A 20,012-nucleotide genomic window follows, 5' to 3' on the forward strand; every position below is an offset into this window, starting at 1 on the left:
ACCAGGATTTGAAGCCAGGCAGTGGGCCTCCAGAGGCTGTGCTGAGGCTAACCATATTGAACCACCTCCAAATATTAATTAACATTTATTAAGTACTTACTCTGGTGCAAAGCTGAGACCCCAGAGCTCAGGCTGTTAACCACCATGTTATGCTACACATACCAGGTAGGTTACATTGGACAAATCATTTTCCCCAGAGCTTCAGTTATAACAAAAACCCTTTACTGGGCTTCCCTGGTGGCGCAGTGGTTGGGGGTCTGCCTGCCTATGCAGGGGACACGGGTTCGAGCCCTGGTCTGGGAGGATCCCACATGCCGCGGAGCAGCTGGGCTCGTGAGCTACAACTACTGAGCCTGCGCGTCTGGAGCTTGTGCTCCGCAATGGGAGAGGCCGCGACAGTGAGAGGCCCGCACACCGCGATGAAGAGTGGCCCCCGCTCGCCACAACTAGATAAAGCCCACGCACAGAAAAGAAGACCCAGCACAGCCAAAATAAAATAAATAAATAAATGAAATTTAAAAAAACCCTTTACTAAATGCCCATTCCATGTTGGGTACTTCACCTAATTCATCACTGACGTCCTGGCTGACATGTCTTGAGCTCTTATGTTCCAGGCACGATTTTAAGCACTTTACATGTTTAACTCATTAAATCATCATATGATAGCTCCACAAGGTTGGTGTATTTTCCTCATTTGGGGAGGAAAACACTGAGACACAGAGAGGTTAAGTGACCTGCTGAAGCCTGGAAGTGTGGAATTCAAAGCTGGGTGGCCTTGTGGAGTACCTGAGAGTCCAGGCTACTGTGATTGCCTTTGGAGTTAGCAAATATTTCCAGTTCTCTGCATCAAGGTGCATGGATGGATTGTACTTCCCTGTCCCCTTGAATTTAGGTGCAGCCAATGAAGTATGATGGAAATGATGGATGTCACCTCTGGACATAGCTTAGGGTCCAGTGCAGTATTCTTTTTTTTTTTTTTCTTTTTGCGGTACGCAGGCCTCTCACCGCTGTGGCCTCTCCCGTCGCGGAGCACAGGCTCCAGACGCGCAGGCTCAGCGGCCATGGCGCACGGGCCCAGCCGCTCTGCGGCCTGTGGGATCTTCCCGGACCGGAGCACGAACCCGTGTCCCCTGCATCGGCAGGCGGACTCTCAACCACTGTGCCACCAGGGAAGCCCCAGTGCAGTACTCTTAACTTGCCTTGAAAATCTTAGAAGGCCTCCCTCAGCCTGGGTCTCTGCGTGAGGATGACATAAAGCAGAGCTCCAACAGACCCTCAATGGACATGTAGTGTGAGAAACAAATCTTGGTTGTGTTGAGCCACTGAGATTTGGGAATTGTTGCTACACCATAACCAAGTCCAGGGTTCCTTAACCTCTTCTCTTTCTTTGCTTTGGAATAGTTCAAGTGGCATTGGTATTATCTAATCTTTAAGGTTGAAAGAATTCTCCTATGAAATCTTAGGCCTGGAGCTTTTTTATAGGGCAAACTCTACAACTACTTTCTCTATTTTTTTCTATGGTAATTAGTCTGTTTAAATTTGTCATTTCTATACGGGTCAATTTTGGTAAGTTGTATTTTTCTGGAAAATTATCCACTTTATATAGATTTTCTGGGTTTTAAATACTGGGAAATTTTACACAGACGTCTAGATTTCTGTCTTTTCTTTAAAACTCGATGATGTGGCCACACTGGGCCCTGCCTTCTGCCTGGAAGCAATCAGGTGGAGCTGTGTAAATAGCCCTTTTTCCTTCTGTTCCCACCACTTCCCACTGTCCTACACCAAACTCCTGGTATTTGCGACCCCTGAGATAACAAGAAATTAGGTAGTGTCTGCCTTTTTGGTGGTTGTTAGGGGCTATGGTTTAAGGGACCTGAAATAGGAGTCCAAAAACAGAAAAGCTGAATTAATCCTATCTGGGGCAGCGGGGGCTAAGATTTCAATTATTAGGAAGGACTCATTGACCTCAGAATAGTCCTTATCTTGTGATCCTAAAGCTTTAATTCCTGTCAAGAGAAAACAAAACTTTGCCTTTCATTCCACATTTAGAGGGAATGAAGGAAGGACAGTAAAATTCATTGAGCTCCACTTCTCTCATTGAATCCTTACAAGAATTCCTGTGAGGTGTCATTATTCCCATTTCATAGATGAGGAAACTAAGGCTCAGAGAGGTGTCACAAAGCTGAACAGTGGTGGAGCCAGGATTTGAACCTGAATCTGTCTCATCCCAAAGCTCATGCGCTGTTTTCCCAGTGCACGAGGCATTCCCAAACCAGGCTGCTCATCAAACTCATTGGGGGAGGCCTATAAGAAAAGTACCTACTTCCACATCCTACCTCTGACCAATTCAGATTTCTGCAGTGGGGCCAGAAATCTGTAAACAGTGATTCTGGGAATTCCCTGGCAGTCCAGTGGTTGGAACTCCACGCTTTCACTGCTGAGAGGCCAGGTTCGATTCTTAGTTGGGTAACTGGGATCCCACAAGCCACGTGGTGTGGCCAAAAAAACCAAAAGAAAACAATGATTTGTGTAGTTACTTGATTACTGTCTCCCCTACTAGATGAAAGCCCCATGAAGGCAGGGGCCATGTCTGTCTTATGCAGTGACACAAAGTGGGGACAGCACAGTATTTGCTGTGTGACTGAATATGCAAGCTTCCCAGCCCTGACACACAGGCCAGCTGTGAAAAGCTTTTACACTACTTGTGGAAAGTTCTCTGGAGCAGTTCTCAAACTTTAATGTGCGTTATAAGAAGAATTGCTTGGATTCTTCTTTTTTTTTTTAATGCACATTCTGGGGCCCCAAGCCGAGATTCTCTGCTTGCGAAACATGGGTATAGGTATATAAAACTTTGATGGCTTGAACTTTCCTCAGAAGTTTCTGAAAAGAGTTGACAGTAGGCATCACAGAAGTATGGGGGCCTGTGAGGACAAACTGCCTATTTCACCAAATAATCAGGTTAGCCAAATCACCAGGGAGACACTCAAGTGGATGTGGAACCTCAGTGGAGAAACCCTGTGAGAGGGGCATCTGTTAAGGTGATGAGCCAGGTAGAGGATACTTCTGGACATCAGTTACATGAAGCACAGAGAAGTCATTCCTAGAAATGATTAGGGTCTTGGCCTGGGCATCTTTCTGCATTGGAGGTTGGCTTTGTTCCAGAAGCCTAACACTGGGTATGTGTTTGCGTGTGAGATGGGAAATGTGACTGAGAACATGTGCTTGGGAGTCAGACCAAAAGCACACGGCACCACTGGTCACCACTGTGTGACCTTGGGCAAGTTCTTAATTTCCCTGTGCTTCAGCTTTCTCAGTTTTTAAATGGGGGCCGTGACAACCTACCTTATAGTAGTGCCGTTGTGATAATCGAGATAATGTATGTATATGAGACCATGGTTCCTGGAACATGGTGGGTATATAACCAGTGAGCTCAGTTACTCTTACCTGACCATGAGCGTCAGACTTGACGGCATGTTACTCTATATCCCAGGGTCTAATACAGGTCCTGGCTCAGCAAATGTTGAATTAATGAATAAGGGACACAGGGCTAACTTACAGACACCGGGTAGAATCATCCATCGGATACCACATTCCATCATTAACTTCAATGCATAGTAATTTGGAACAGTGAGAATTAGATCCAGTAAAGAATTGGGAAAAGTAAGTCCAGACCATACACCAAGAATACCCTCTTTAGGAGAGAAGGGATCATCATAAAACCGTGTTGCCATGCGATGTTGAGGTTTGATGTGAGAACCAAGGCTCTTGATGGATGTAGGGGCTGAAACCAAGCCCTTGGCTCCACCCACGAATGCTGCAACTCTGGCAGCTCAGCCAGGGCCAACACAGCAGGTTCTTATTAAGCCCTTGCTGCCACGACCTTTCTGCCTGTGTGCTCACTGTGCTCTCATTAGGAAGCCAATGTAAGACTGAGGAGACCTATCTGGGTCCTCCACACCCGCTGGAAGTGACTGAAAAGTAGAGTGGCACACACTTTGCAGTCAGAGAATCTGGGTTTGAAATCCTTTCCTTTGCCACTTACTAGCTATATGGCTTTGGCTGTCATTTCACCCCTCAGAGCCTCAGCTTCTAACTGTAAAACGGGGTAACAGGTCAGTCCCAGGGTTCCAAGTGCAGTAAGGGACAGTGCATGGTCCCCACCAAGTGCTCATTTTCATCTGAGTTTCCTTGCTTTGCTCATAGGGTTCTCTCCCTTTGAGTCCCCTTTTCCCAGACCTGCGGTGCTACAGTACAGACAGAAATCCAGCATCCTTTATGGCCCAGCCCAGGGATTAAGATCTCTGCCTCACAGCCCAGAAACCAGACATTGTGACCGACTTCCATTCTCTGACACAATAAGGGAGAAAGGAAGAAAGACAACAGTATATGGTGTTTTTGTTTTTTTTTAATTTAGACATGGAATTTTCCTTCCTTTTCATATAACTTATCTAATTAAAATATTCATCTTGGTAGTTACCACAAAAAAGTAACATAGAAAATTGTATTTACATTTTGGGACCAAAATACAAATGAAGAGCAAGATAATACCTTGCCCCTTTCCCTCCCACTTCCCGGAAAGAAAGGAAAAGCCCCAAAGAAACTGCTCGTTACACCAAGGATCACAAAGGTTAAGTTAATTTGCAATTCGGTGATTTGTATGTAGTGTAGCACAGAAAAAAAAATTGCACAAGTTTTCACAAATGAGGCCAAAGGTTCAACATCATCCTGTGTCTGCTCTGCAGGCATTTCAATAACCCAGGAGAGGCGGTAGCTTAGAAACTCAGTTTTTCCTCTTCCCTCTTCTCACCAAGTCACATCCCTGATGCAGACAATCTTGGAGGGGGAGAGGGAAAGATCTGGCTCTATGCAAACAGGGGTGATCCAAAGATGGATAGTGATGTTGGGATGTGTCTTTTCTTCCCTCCCTGCCCAAAGACTCCTAATAAAGGAAATTAAATCATACACAACTGTATCAAATATGAAAAACTGGTTTCAATGGTAAAGACTTGAACACACAGGTAAGAGACAAATTCAAGGCGTGGACACCTAGAGGAAGCTATTCTAGGCAACAGGTGTCTGGCACCTGACCCAGACGCTCATTTGGTTTTAGATAAGAGGCTTTCTAATATCACATTTGGGGAGCAGGCTGGGGGACTGGTGGAATGGTAATACAAACAATCAAGAGAAAGAATGCTTTACCCAATTCAAAAATACAGCAAATTAAAACACAGCAATACTTGTGTCCCTCAGGTACCCTGCACAGCAACGCACACTGAACAATGCTTCTGCTGCACAGACTTCTTGCTGCATTGCTCTGCAATCTTCAGAGTTAGCCTAACTGAGGTCTCCAGGATGGTTAAAAACAGTGGGCTCCATATTCTGGGCTTTGAGTGAGCCTGTCAAAGGGACTGGTAACTGCCAAGCTCCATGGGCTATCACACTAACCACGCCCTCAATCTGCTTCTCAGGTTTCTTAAGGATGGGCTTCTCAAATTTATAGTATCTACTTCTACCTGGGTCACAACCAAGTGGGTTCCTACTAGATTAGTGTCCTTTAACGGCCAAGAAGGACACTGACACTGTCCTCCTAGTTCTGATTTTTCCCCCTATGTCAACTCGAAAGTGAGATGCTCCCTTCCCAAGACTGGTGGATGCCCTTGTGGCTCCCCCATCCTGATGCTACAGCTCAGACCCTTTCCTTAAACTGGCCCTTACCTCCAAGTTCTGGTTTAAAGATTTAAAAAGTAGAGAGTTTCAAGCTGCTAAGTCCTCTACAAAACATAGCAAATTGTTGTGCTCTTTCAATCACATGATCTTACCTTTTAAAGAAAGGCAAAAACAAAACCAATTTCCAACACAGCATTACCTTTTAAAACCATTCACTTCTAGTAGCAATTCACAGGGACTAGGAGATTACAGTGCTGGATTTTAAAACTCTAAAGTTGTATTCAGGGGCCTACAGAAAGCCCTGCCATGTGGTTGGGTGTTGCCCCATGCCAGTGGGGAGAAGGAAAAACAGGGGAGGAAAAAAACCCTAAAGTTTTGAATTAGAAACTGGACATTGTAAAAATACTGGAGTTCTGTGCCCTCTAGTGAGCCTCAAAAACAGTGGGACCTGGCAAAAAGGATGGGGGGAAAGACTCTAGAACTTCCCTTAATAAATAATTCCCTGAATGAGTAGGAAAGAGATGCACCTGCACAGGACCTCAAAGCAATTGAGGGTCTCAGAGGTGGGGGGTGTCCGACCTGAACACTTCCTGTCACCACGCCGGGGCTCCCCCTCCAGGACAGGCAGCCCAGGACCCATTCCTCTTTCTACGTGCAGCACGTGCCACACAGGCTCTGGGGACACCCAGTCCTCTCTATGGGCCAAAGTCTGCTCAGGAGAGATGAACTGGGACAGGGGAAAGGCTTTCAATAGGCTTTTGTCTAACAAAGAACCCTAAAAATAAAAGGCTAAGTAAGTGTGTGGTAGAGGACCGGAAAAAAAAAAAAAAAAACAACCCAAAAAACAAAAAAAAACCTGGGGGTAATATAAATACAATCTGGGGGCAATATTTATTAATTAAAACTATGTCTTATAGTTTACAAAGAAGGTAATTAACAACAAAGGTACAATTGACCTTAAAATCCTCAGTGAGCGTGAGGCTTCACATCTTCAGAACTCGGAAGTGCTCGCCAGGCAGGGAGGCGGCAGCTGCGGACACAGGCACAGGCACGACGCCTGCTGACTGTGCAGGACTCGGAGACCAAAAGCCTCCACGAAGCGAAAGATCCTGGTCTTCTCTGGAAGTTCCATTCCCCAACCCCCCCACCCTGTCCTCGTATTCCTCCCCGCAAATTTCATTTCCAAGCTAAGTCATTTCCAAGCTAAGTCCTCAGTTTATCGTCGGGAGAATCTGTTCTTGAAAGCTTTAATCGTCTTGGCCATCATTGGGGCAATTTCTGTGAAAAGAGAAATAAGGCAGTTGTTTCAGATCCATGGCAGTGTGGACACCAGTGGTTTACAATCAAACAGAGCCTTGTTACTCTTGGCTCTACACAGCCAGACAAATGGATACAAGTAGCAGTTATCTGCCAACCCCATAGAAAAGCAGCAGCCCAAAGGTAACACTTCGCCAGCACCTGCCAGGCCCCTGATAATCACCCCCTCTAATCCTCACAACTTCACCAAGATTCAGGCCGGACCCTGTACGGTAAGTGGCAGAACTGGAGTTCAAGCCTTGCCAGACTCTAAAGGCCGTTCTGAGCCATAATTTAACTCTGCCTCACCAATATCCAAACCAGCCAAAAGCACCCCCTCCCGTACCTGTCTGTCCAGTGTAGCAACAGGTCTGAGATGAGCTAAATGCACACACCACCTAAGAACGACTAGCCTGCCCTCTAGCCTGGTTAACCTGAACCGAGCCAAAGTGCAAGTCAGGACTCCCACCCTGTGGGCCCTGAAGTAAATACAGAATAATCCTTTTCTTAAGTTAGGACACCGCTGTAGAATACTGGGGATAGTCTACAGTAGTAAAGTTAGTAAAATACGAAAGAGACCCAACTAGATATAAAAAAATACTTGGAAGGTGGGGTTATAAGGTTATAAAACTTCAATAAAATTATTTAGCTGTTAATAATAACAGTTGGAAACTCCATGTTATTGCCTGGAGAAACAGGTTTACGTTTAGGTTGAAAAAAATAAAAAGCAAGCAGAGTACCAAAATGAATATTCACTACGATAATTTAAATGACACGTGAAATATGCGCTACGAACAAAGCAGGGGAAGGAGGCCCTGACATTTAGACCAGCTGTGTGCAAGGCATCACATACGCTACATCTAACACACAAAGTGTGATGCAGCAGTAATGACATTAGAGGGGTTCAAATACTAGTTTTAAAATATCTGAGCAGGAGCTCCAAGTTACCTACTCTTCACAGTCGGTTTCCTAGGATCACAGGAAACAGTGCTGCTGACCACGGGTGCCGAGTGCGCACTGCTGGTACTCGGGCCGTCGTAGGCCGGCTCCTCGGGGCTGGCGTTAAAGCTGTTGCTGCCGCCACTGCCCAAGCGGCTGCTTCCTGAGAGGTACGGCGCTGGCTTGATCCTGTGACACAGAGCAAAGCTGCTAGTCAAGAGCAGGAGAAATCTGCCCCCCGGCACCAACAGCCTGAAGCTGGCTGGTCTGAGGACTCAGTTCTGTGGCTTTGACCAGTGGACCTAGTACCCTAGATTCTGGTGATGGCTCGGAAGTGACTGTGGTAGGCCTTCGGGATGAATGATAATCTCAACTAACTTTTCACTGTTTAGGTGTAAATCTGTATTTTGACAATGCTAACGTGGAGATAATTTAGTCATCACAGTAATATGTTTTTTGTTTAAATGGGGCAAGGGAAAGCCTTAGGGGATGTGTCCCAGAAGCCAGGCCCTGTTCTCCATTTAGTGTTGACCACCACCCCACCTCCGACCCCACCTAAGGGCAGGAATCATTATCCCGCCCACAGTGCAGTCAAGGACACTGAGGTTCAGGGAGGTCAAGTGCCCAGATGGTCAAGGTCAGCCTGCAGAACCCACTCTGCACTGCCACGCTTTCACCCCCAAAATGAATCGCTCTTGCCCCTGGGCTGCCTCTCAGGGCTGAAAGATAAGCTCTTGGGCTCTCTCTCCCTGAGCAGGCAGAAACCACAGGGGACAGAGATCTTACCTGATTTTCTCAGGCACAGCTGCACCTCCTGTTCCAAACTTCTCCTGCCTCCTCCGAACATCACGAGGTGGCTTGGCCACAGAGTTGACAAAGGCCATTTTTGCTTGTCGGCCTGCGGAGAAATGGAGATTAATACCTGCCTTCTTGAGCTAAGATGCTAAAGGTAGGGGATTATCAACCCTGGAAACCCCTCTGTAGGGTAGCATGCATAGTGGCAGAAGAAACACCTCACCCTTTGCCCTCTTCTGCAAATGCAGGAGAGATCTGGGGGCCAGAGGCGATACCGTAGCTCAGCCCACCACGGCCCTGCTGTTGACCAGAGCACAGGGCTCATTATTCTGCCAGACCCACGCTGCCCCCTTACCTTTGGGCTTATTGGCATGCGCAGATCGGATGTTCTTTGTGAGGACTCGCAGCCGCTGCTCTCGCGCATCCTGAAGCCGCAGGTACATCTCCCGCCACGACTCATACTCCTCTGGCCTTTCATCCTTAAAGTCTCGGTGACAATGAACTTTCCATAATTGATCCGTTTCTTCAATTAATACCTAAAATCAGAACCAGGACATCATTTACATGCAAGTACTCTTACACATCTCTTTTCCATCCTTAATCACCCAGGGGGACCAGCTTCCTAATGATATTTTGGTCCTCTTAGTAGTGGTAGTATATTAAAATACCACAGTTCTAGGAAAGAAACCCAAATCACTGAATTTAAAAATGTTAATTGTGGGCTTCCCTGGTGGCGCAGTGGTTGGGAGCCTGCCTGCCGATGCAGGGGACACGGGTTCGTGCTCCGGTCTGGGAAGATCCCACATGCCGCGGAGCGGCTGGGCCCGTGAGCCATGGCCGCTGAGCCTGCGTGTCCGGAGCCTGTGCTCCGCAACGGAAGAGGCCACAACAGTGAGAGGCCCGCGTACCGCAAAAAAAAAAAAAAAAATGTTAAGTGTGAGGCACTATACTAGCTGCTTTTGGGGGTTGTGGGGCTAGGAGAGAAGGCAACACAAAAATTAGTTTAAGATCAGTCTTTTCCTTTAGAAAATCAGTGCAGGGTAGGAACTGCGATGAAGTCAAATCCAGGCATTTCCCCATCACTACGCTGAACTGCAATGGCCAGGGGCCACTTAAGAAGGATATGTCATAGATCCTTTGAATTAGAGACAGCTAATGCAATCAGATGAGCATCTCCAGCATCAGGAGGATTTGGGGATAGATCTGGTTGTCTCTAGGAGACACCCAGCCAATCTTATATTCACCAGACACCTGAGTGTCAACACATAGCTCTGTCCCTGCCCTGGATCCCAAGCGTTGTGCTGCTAGAATTCTCCCTTGACCTCTGTAACTAGGCAAGCTCAAGGGAGGTGTGGGAAATGGTCCCCCTCTCCCACCTTTCAATCCCATCTTGATTCTAGCCCAAGAGGCCTACTTAAGATGCCAGGAGCAGGTGCTAAAAACCTGCCTGTTTAAAGGCCCACAGACAAACCCAGAACAGTGATCCGACCACCACCTGACCATCATCGTGGCAGATTCAGAGACAAAGCTACTTCTGGAGATGCAAGCCAGCACACTGCCCTCTTCCCATCCAAACAGGATACTCACGTGATTGTACTCCTCTATGCGATATAACTGATCAGGTGTACACCTCTCCAAAACAGGTTCAAGGAGAGAATATGGGACGCCTCCCACTTCAAAGATTGCTGCAGAGAATCAAAGGGGAAAAGCACTGAGTAGCGGCCAAGTCACCCGGTGTCCCAGGGCCACAACAGCGTGCTGAAGAGCAAGAGAGAAGCATGTGACTTACAGTCAATGTTGTTTTTAAGCACCCGGATGCACTGCTCGTGCAAGGTCATCATTTTGGGGAGATAGGCACACTTGGAGCCAGAATAGACCTGCATCTTGGAATTCATTCTTCGTCCGGTGAATCCAGCTTCTTCCTCTTCCTGGGATGAGGAAAGTGCTGTAGGGCAAGAAAAACAGGAGTGTAAGTTATAAAAGGCACTGAGAAATACAGTGAAAACTCTCCTTCCACCCCATTCCCCGGACTCCCAGTTTCCTTTCTCAAAGACAACCAATGCTACCAGTTTCTTGTGTCCTTCCAGAGAGTCTATGCAAAAATAAACTAATATTTATTTTATTCCTTTTCAACCAATCAATAACATACCATCACCATTCTGTCATTTACACTTTAGAAACCACATCAGTGCACAGATTTTCTACTTCTTTTCTTCAACGGCTGCATAGGATGCCACTGTGTGGATGAACCATGATCCATCTGTTAGTCTCTTGCTAAGGGACACCTATGTAGCATCTAATTCTTTTGCTATTAAAACTAGCCTTTATTTATTTATTTTTTGGCTGCGTTTGGGCCTTTGTTGCTGCGCGGGGGCTTTCTCTAGTTGCAGCAAGCAGGGGCTACTCTTCGTTGTGGTGCGCAGGCTTCTCATTGCAGTGGCTTCTCGTGTTGCGGAGCATGGGCTCTAGGCACATGGGTTTCAGTAGTTGTGGCACACGGGCTTAGTTGCTCCGCGGCATGTGGGATCTTCCCGGACCAGGGATCGAACCTGTGACCCCTGCATTGGCAGGAGAATTCTTAACCACTGCACCACCAGGGAAGTCCCTAGCCTTTTTTTTAAGCCCCTATGGAATGTACAGAGTAAAAGGCTGCTGGTAATAGCAGCAGCTAAGATTTAGCAAACACTATGTGTAAAAACCCAGAGCTCAGAGCTTTACCAGCATTATCACTTTCAATCCACCTCATAGGCAGATACCATTATTACTCCCATTCACAGAATATGAAACTGAAGTCCAAGGAAATTAAGTTGTACCCAAGTTCATGTAACTTGTAGTAAAAGCCAGAGCTGGGATTCAAACCCAAGCCATCCAACTCCAGAACCTGTGCTCTTAGGAAATACACCAAAATCTGATGACAGACCATGAATGAATTTTTAAAACCATTTTCTCCATTAAAAAAAGACAAAAGAAAATTACCTTTTCGCTTTGGTTGGAAGGCAGATATCAATTCAAGGGAAGGAAGTGGGCGGTAATTGGCCTGTATCACAGGTAATGGAAGGTCTGGTAACACTGGCAGCACATCGCTGGGGACCTGTAGAGAAGAGACCAGTGACTGGAGAGCCTCTTTCTACAAGCACAGCTCTTTCCCACAGTCGACGCCCAGCAGTGTTGACGTGGCAGATAACTTCACAGGCATATCCAGCCTGCAGGAGGGGCGGCAGCTGTGCCTGACACCACCTAAGTCAGGAGATACGGAGAGATGGGCCCAGCACAATGGGATGCCTCAGAAAATACTTTTCTTGGGTTCTACTGACCCTGGTGGCCAGACAGGCCGGGAGGAAATTACTTCAAACTGAAATTCAACAGGCCACGGGAAAGCCAGCCCAGACAAACAGTGGTGGGGTCGTCCCGGGAGCTCTGCCGGCCCAGGTGCTCTGGCTGGGAAGGGGCCACAGGGGTTACCTTTTTCAGCTTGGCTGAATGGGATCCAGCTGGCTGAAGCTTCTCTGACTTGTTTTCGTTCACCTTAGGTAATTTCTGAACTGAGTCCAAGTTTTTACTAGTGCTTTTTGAATCATTTTTTTTAAATCCTTTTTCTCCAGGAGTCGTGGTTGAAGTTTTCACTATCTTTTTCTTTTTCTTCCGGGGCTGGTCATAGCTGAGGTATGACTCAAAAGACATGGTGGGCTGCTCGAATTCATCATCCATATCTGCCTCCTCAGCTTTAAGGAAGGAGCCCACTGACTTTCTATCTAAATGAGAAGGTTTTACTTTTCCTTCTTGAGCCTTTAGGTTGTTAGAAACCTTCTCTTTTGCCTTGGGCAACAGGTCTCCTGCCCCCTTGCCTATGTCTAAGCTTTCTAGACTCTGCTTGTTTTTGTCTGATTTGGTTTTCTCTGGGTCTCTGTATTTTGGCTTTTTAAGGTGGTTGTCTGATGCCACCTCCAAGGGGGGTAAAAGCTTCTTGGTGCTGCCCTCTTTTTCCTTCTCTTTCTTGACACCACTAGAGGGCGCTTTCTCCTTTGTACTGTCCCCTGAGGGTGGCCTCCGCCGGTTTTCCTCTTTGGAGATGGCCTTGTGTGATTTTTCTCTGCTCAAAGATGACTTCTCATCTCCTTTGGAATTCACCGGACGTTTTTCTTTATGGGAAGATCTGTGCTCCTTGCTCTGACTCACGACCTCTTTCCCTTGGGCTTCACCCAGGTGTCGTTCTTGACTGACCCCCAGTCTGTCCTGAAAGGCATTACTGTGGCCTTTGCCAGGCTTCTGGTGTGAAACAAAGGGCTCGTGGTCCTCCTCCAGGGATCTGTAATGGTCCACAGACATCTGATGAGGGCTGGCGGATGACAGTGGGGACTGAACATGGCCGTAGTCCGAAGATTCGTGGTCTGAAGAGTAAACTGGAGAAGCTCTGTGGTACCTCTTTCTCTCGTCTCTCCTCTCATGACTGTGAGATACTTTGTGAGGCCGCTCAAGCTCCGAGAGTTTTCTGTGTTTTTTCTGCCTGTTATCAGGACTACACGACTGGCTACCGGAGGCTCTCCAGCTTCCTGGGTAGTCCCCCTCCCCCTCCCCCTCCTTAAGGGCATCCTTGGGGCGCTTTCGAGAATTGCTCTTCTCAAAGTCCTGTTCATCAGGCTCAGTGTTTCTAAAATAAAAGAAAAAGCAGATGAAGCAGATATAAATCTCAGGGTAATCCTTGTTCAGAGGACAACATCACAGGACCTGAACTCCCGAAAGAGATGAAGAGTTTAGAGTTAGAAACAAGGTCTTGGGGAGAAGGTAAATGGGTTCTGCTCAAAGATACTCAGCTAAGGTTTAAAACTGGGAAAGCCCAAATATTCAATAAGTGGAAAATGACGAGTTTAACTACAGGACACAAAGAAGATCAAACATCTCGGGAAGTGAAAATACTTAAAAAGCTTTTCAACACAGGGAAATATTTAACTTGTTACATTAAAAAAGAGCTGTAATTTACATCAGTTTATTCACAACTATGTAAAAATGCCTTTTAAGAACAGGTTAGAAAGAAACATTCCAAAACGTCAATAATGCTTATCTTTGGATGGTTGAATTAAGAAATTTTAATTCTTATTTCTATTTTTAAATGTTTTCTAGTATTCTATAATGATCATGGATTATTTCTTATAATTGAGGCAGAACTGAGGAACTTTTCTTACCGTTCCACAGGAACCAGCTTCTTCCACTGGGCCACTAGGTCCTTGGCAAAGCTTCCGACATGCTCGTGTTTTCGCAAGCTATTTACCGTTTTCCCAACCCCGGTCTCCTACAAAATTGACAAAGGAATTGTTAGAGGGTTGTAGAACTAGGCTCACAATTTTCTAAAGAAATAAGACCTCCTACTTTTCAACAAACCAATACTTCCTTCCAAAAACATACCTTGCAAGTCTCAGTACAAACTTACTTTGTGTCTGTGCCCCAAACCTCTTATGATACACAGTAGCAAAGTGCACCAGATTCAGAAGAGGAAAACACTAAATTAAAACACTTCTAGAACTTTAGCAATAATAACAAGAGTGATCATGGCAGGTGTTAGGCACTGAGCTAAGAGCACTGCGTACAGTGTCTGAATTAAACTTATCATATGATAACTCTGTGAGGTTAGGACCTGCCCCATTTTACGAAGAAGGAACAGCCTAAAGTCACAAACTTGGATTTGAATCCAGGACTAGATGTCAATGTTCTTTTAATTTTTAGAAAAAAAAAACTGAGATAAAATTCACTATTTTAACCATTTTAAAGTGTACAGTTCAGTGGTTTCCAGAATACTCACAATACTACACAACCATCACCACTAATTCCAGAACATTTTCATCACCCTAAAAAGAAACCTGTTCCTCCCAATTCCCCTCACCCCCGGCAATCACTAATCTAACATTCTATCTATGGATTTGCCTATTCTGGACATTTCATATAAATAAAACCATACAATATGTGGCCTTGTGTCTGGTTTCTTTCACTTCTAAAGCCCAAGCTCTTACTGTACAACCTCTCTGGTCGGGAAGGGGAGGGGATATAGCTATATAACGTCTAAAATTACACCGTTCTTACCGCAAGAATGTCTACTGTAATAGGCAAGGTGGAGAGTTTCTTCAGATATTTCAATAGCTGCAGGGGATAAAATAAACATTAATTTCTATAAAATCATAATCATTCACTGGAACAAATAAGAATAATATCCAACGGTTAAGTACTGACACTGCTCTGCAGTATAGAGTATGGCTGTTACCCTTATTTTACAAGCGTGCAAACAGGCTCGAAAAAGTTAAGGTACTTGCCCCGGGATGCAAGTAGGGCAGGATTCACTTAGGTCTGCGGCTTTAGACCGCGTGCTTTTCAGCCACTATGCTACACCAAGGGGAAATCAAACTTAGAGAAGAGAATCAAACCTATCAGCTCTAAGAAAAGTAATCAACAACTGTCTTTCTGCCCAGTTTTGAGAGAGACTTTCTGAGAAAGGAGCCAATTTTAGGAAATTACTCATGCACCCGGCACAGAGGAAAGTAAAAAGGAGAAGAGGTCTCTACAGAAAAAGGGTATCATGTTTCCAGAAAAAGTGTGTTTAACAGAACTGGGTTTTTTCGATGTAAGTGGGAAGCCAACACCAATTTCAGGTTGCTAGAATCAGAGCTTTGCCGTTGCAAATGGTGAACACAAAATGTCTGGGTAGATTAGAGAAGCAATCTGGGTTTGGTCACATTTCTTTTCTGTATTCTCTTGAGCTAGCTCAAAATCAGATAGCAGAGCTGTTAAGACAGAGTTCCAGAGTCAGAGACAGGCTCCAGTTTGGCCCTGTCACTTCCTTGTGGGGTGATCTTGTGCAAGTCACTAACCTCTCTGAACCTCAGTTACTTCATCTGCAAAACAGGAACTGGATCCTGTCTGTACTTCACAAGCTGTGAGGATTCAGAGAGACAAACCATGTGCAGTCTTTAGCCATAGTGCCTGGAATGCTATACAAGCTCAATAAATGCTCTTATTAATCATTTCATTCATCAACTGACCATTCTTTAAACGGCTACCCTTGATCCTCTACCAGATATTCCCCAGCCAATTCCTATTTGCTCCACTTCTACCCAAAGTCATGACTGCTATGCCATTCTCTAGGAAATATTTATGTATATATAAGTATACCTACCTTTCGAGGAGTGCTGAAAAGTACAAGTAGTTCAAAATAGATTAACTGTGACTACCTTTACATTTAAATATCTGATAACAAGATCTGTTCTTTTCCTATGTGTAGCCCAGGCTACAATTAGTATGCTATATTGCTAGGTGGAGTAGCAAGTATGTTTTTCTGGTCATTCTACTTCAATAATTACTGAACCTGGTTGCTAGGCGGAGCAACTGGATCACATGTGATAATCTTGTTTTGACTGGGAACATATGAGAAGCCAAGTGGTGTATCTAAGGAGTTTCACCTTCATAGTTGAGTGAAAATTATCCTCCACTTCAAATTCGATCACCACCACCATCCAACTCAGGACAAAGTATATGTGTATTTCTTGTCATCAAAGCTATGGGTGCAAAGATGAATGCCAATTCCTCTTCTTAAAGGAAAATTTAGAATCATTGAAAAGGTTAAAGACAGGTTGTCTCCTCTAATGCCATTCCCTGGAAGGCATTTATATACTATTTACTGTGCACTGGCTACTATGCTACGTCCTTACATGTGTTACCTCATTTCATCCTCATTAACCAACTCTATAAAATGGATATTATGTTCCCCATTTTACAAATATTAAAACTGAGCCCAGTGAGGTTAGGTAACTTGCCTAACAAGCGAGTAGGTCAAGTGTGTTTACCACAGCATGTACTACAAAGCCAGGAGAAATAACCAACATAAAGACACTGTCCTTAGAAGACCGGAAAAGGAAATGGAGCAGTAGTTCATGTGCCTCTTAGCACACTCGACACAAAGCAGAAGAACCCCTCCTTAGCGTTACGTTGTCAGGCAGTTTAGAGTCCACAGAGGAAAGAAGGTCACCACCAGGACAGAGTCCCAGGACCTCTACAAAGGCCACATATAAGAATGGGGCCACGGCTTCCCTGGTGGCGCAGAGGTTGAGAGTCCGCCTGCCGATGCAGGGGACACGGGTTCGTGCCCCGGTCCGGGAAGATCCCACATGCTGCGGAGCGGCTGGGCCCGTGAGCCATGGCCGCTGAGCCTGCGCGTCCGGAGCCTGTGCTCCGCAACGGGAGAGGCCACAACAGTGAGAGGCCCGCGTACCGCAAAAAAAAAAAAAAAAAAGAATGGGGCCAGAAGTCACTGAAGGTGTGTTCATCTCAAAGCCCAGCACTAATTGGAAGTATAAGCGCTGCCTTTCTGCTTCGTTTTGGGTTAGGAGGGACGGCTTAAAAGCAGATGAAACTAAAACCCTAGAGATATTCAAACCAACTTAGCCCAACATATGAGAAAAAGGGCTTCAGAGCCCCTCTATTTTCAATGAGGTTCAAAAAAGAACAAAGCGTTAAAATGATAAAGCACTTCGGGTATCCTCAGGTAGGTGGAAACTTGCTGTTATCAAACCTAGGGACCAGTTGTAGTTTGCAAGAACTGATAACAAGTCATTGAGAAATGTCAAACATTTGCACAGTCCACGCTTAAGAATCTCAGTTATCCTCTGCACACTACTTCATCACAAAGAGCTAAAGATGTTCATAATGTCGCCCTCGTTCTCCACTTGCCTTCAAACTGTGTTCTTCGTAGTTTCCACGTTCAAACTGTAACCCAGGACAGGTAACTTTACCAGCCATGAAAATTGTTTCTACTTAAATAATAGGAACCAAGTGACCCTGGTTTGCCTGATACCTTTTTCCCCAAGTAAGCCTAGATCATAGATGGGCTTAAAGTGAAAAGAGAGTTACAGTTAAACACCTATGTTTAATACGAGGAAATCTATGAATACAGGTGTGGAATCAACCGTTTGGCTAATAATGGTTTGAAATCAAGATTTAGTTGTAAGTTCAGCCATATAATCATCTTGCAATTTCAAGAACAACCTGTGGGAGCTTGTTGGGTTAACAGAAGGTTGAGAAGGCCAGTGTGCCAGCTTGCAGTTTTCCCTCTGCATTAGCTCATTTGTGAATGCCAACTATTGTGCCCTTTGCAAAAATGATCTTCATAATGCAAAGTCAGAAGCTCAGGGTGAGTTTCTATCTGGGAAGAGAAAGCCCAGATTCTCACAATCACTAATAGTTCAAATAGGATGTGAAGTCAAACAAACCCTTTCTTAATTTGAAATTTCATGCACATCAACTACTGGAAAAGCTACTTCAAACTTTAAATTCTAGTAAGAAAATGACTGTAGACACTACACAGTGCATTGTTTTTAACCCGATGGAAGACCAAATTGGGGAGATGGGGGCGATTTACATCATATTGCTCTAGGGTTTTAAAAAAAATCAGTCACAAACCTACAGTGTTTGGGAAAACAAGCTAGTACTCAGAAATAATGACCATTTATTAGATGCCCACAAAGGGTTACTGTAAAAAGAAACTTGTAAATATGTCTGTCCACTAGGTACTGAAGCCATTATAGAAAATATAACACAAAACAAGTGAAAGCATTTCAGTTTTCACAGACTTAAAGCTAAAATGTCGTCCTGAAGAAGTGGATCTTTGAGCTAGGTACGCATGAGAAGAGTTAAACAGTGGTCTGATAGTGAGATGCGTTGAGCAGCCTTTAGAAACGGAGGGGAAAAAACCTCACCTATGACAGGCCACGAAGAGGTGAAGAGAAAGGGGCCCTTCAAGAAAAATTGTAAAGAGTGGAGATTAACATCTACTGAGCACTTCTGCCTTTTCGTTCTGTCCTGGGAAGAAGCAGGTGAGGAAACTGGCTTAGCAAGGAACATCCCTAATGTCCATGGCTGGCAAATAAATTAGAACTCAAATCTCCTCACCACTTTATTTCGACTGCCTCCCTGGATTATTTCCTCTTCAAAAGCCACTCTGGGGTTCAGAGATCCAACTCTTACAACACTGTACACTCCAGCTATAATGCTGACAGAGAATGTCAAACACCTTGAGTGTTTTCATCAATGTATTTCAATTAAAAAAAAAAAATTCTAACATCCACGGGACACTCTCCCAGACACCAAGAAGCTGGATGGAAGAAAAGTCGCAGAGAGAGAAGAACGCATTTAACTCAAGAGAATAGTTAAGGGGGAAAAAAACTAGCTGAGTGCAATTAAAAATGGTTGCCCAGCACTCGTAGCAGCCAGAAAAGGTAGCTCTTACCTTTCTATCAAGGCCAGAAGGAAATCTAGCTGCAACTTCTAAGCCTTGTTTTTTTCTTCTTTTCATTTACAACCTAAGTTTTTAGTTAGGGTGACGTGAGGTTTATTTTGTTTTGAAAGAGATTTACTGAGAAAGCGAAAAGGTCCACGCTCTAATAATCAAGCCAAAGCAATAAAAACGTCTTAAAGACGCAGGACCACACACCGAGCCTAGACTCCATCAAGCACAGGCAGATCCACCTCCTTCTCCCAACAAACATCAAAAGACACTAAGAAATCAGAAACATTTCGCTGGGTGAGGAATGGAGCGGGCAGGAGTTAACTCCAGGCGAGCTCTCCCGACAGGAAACAGCTGGCCCGGGACGCCGGGGGAGGGCTCCGGGAGCCCCGCCGACATGCGGTGTCCGCCCGGAGCCCGCGGGCGCCCGGCCCGGGAGGCAGAGAGGCCGGGCCCGCCGAGACGCGCCGCCCGCCCGGCGGGGTCCCACCGCGTGGGCAGCGGCCAAGGGCCACTAACTTCCCGATCGCAGGCCGCAGACCAGCGGGGCCGCGCTCCGGGTCCGAGCCCCCACGGCCCCGGCCGCTCGGGAAGGAGCCGCACCGGGGCCAGCGACCGTTACGGGGCCGCGCCGCGCCCAACACCCGGCCCGCTCCGCGCTGCCCGCTCGCTCACCTTCTTCGGGTCTGGGTTCGCGGCCAGGCGCGCCTGCAGCTTCTCCACAACTTGGAGCGCCGACTCCGCCGCCATCGCTGTCACTGGCGCGGCCTCCTCGCCGGAACTGGGCTCGCGTCGCGTCCTCTGGCTGCAGCTCCGCCCTCCGTGCCTCCCCCGCGGGGACGGAAGCGCGACTGGTCCCTTCCGGGCCTCGGCGAAGTGGGGTGTAGGGGCCGAGGGGGTTGGGGCCGGCTGCAGGCCCCGTCCCCACGGCCTGTGGTTGTTGGGGTCCGGTCCTCTGCGTCCTCCCGGAGCCGCGTGCGCCGGGAGCTGGAGCAGCTTGGCCCGAGCGCGCGTCGGCTTCGCACTGGTCGCCGCTGGGCAGCCTCGCTTCTGG

At 46.2% G+C, this 20,012-nt stretch overlaps 1 protein-coding gene across 2 annotated transcripts; it reads right to left on the reverse strand.

Moving 5' to 3' along the window:
• Positions 1-4,387: 4,387 nt before the first annotated feature.
• ELOA (elongin A) lies at positions 4,388-19,770 on the reverse strand. 2 transcript variants are annotated; one of them, XM_022551877.2, is made up of 11 exons: positions 19,634-19,770; positions 14,770-14,826; positions 13,878-13,984; positions 12,160-13,345; positions 11,674-11,788; positions 10,487-10,642; positions 10,285-10,382; positions 9,053-9,233; positions 8,689-8,800; positions 7,916-8,091; positions 4,388-6,945 (listed from the first exon to the last, which is right to left on the reverse strand). In XM_022551877.2, the coding sequence occupies exons 1-11, from the start codon at positions 19,706-19,708 to the stop codon at positions 6,884-6,886; spliced, it is 2,325 nt and encodes a 774-aa protein (XP_022407585.1). In that variant the 5' UTR covers positions 19,709-19,770; the 3' UTR covers positions 4,388-6,883. The 2 variants fall into 2 exon arrangements, with proteins under 2 accessions (XP_022407585.1, XP_022407586.1); XM_022551878.3 differs by having other exon boundaries at positions 7,912-8,091; positions 19,634-19,759.
• Between the last annotated feature and the right edge of the window lie 242 nt (positions 19,771-20,012).

Source organism: Delphinapterus leucas, chromosome 1, assembly GCF_059928025.1.
Source record: "Delphinapterus leucas isolate spDelLeu-1000000601 "Yukka" chromosome 1, BTC_Dleu_Yukka2, whole genome shotgun sequence".
Taxonomy (NCBI): Eukaryota; Metazoa; Chordata; class Mammalia; order Artiodactyla; family Monodontidae; genus Delphinapterus; species Delphinapterus leucas.

Bases quoted from the DNA above. Each gene is read 5' to 3' on its own strand.
- ELOA (XM_022551877.2), bottom strand. From the start codon at position 19,708: ATGGCGGCGGAGTCGGCGCTCCAAGTTGTGGAGAAGCTGCAGGCGCGC. The intron at 14,827-19,633 runs GTGAGCGAGCGG...TATCCCCTGCAG, and splicing joins CGAACCCAGACCCGAAGAAG to CTATTGAAATATCTGAAGAA. The intron at 13,985-14,769 runs GTAAGAACGGTG...TCAATTTTGTAG, and splicing joins TTACAGTAGACATTCTTGCG to GAGACCGGGGTTGGGAAAAC.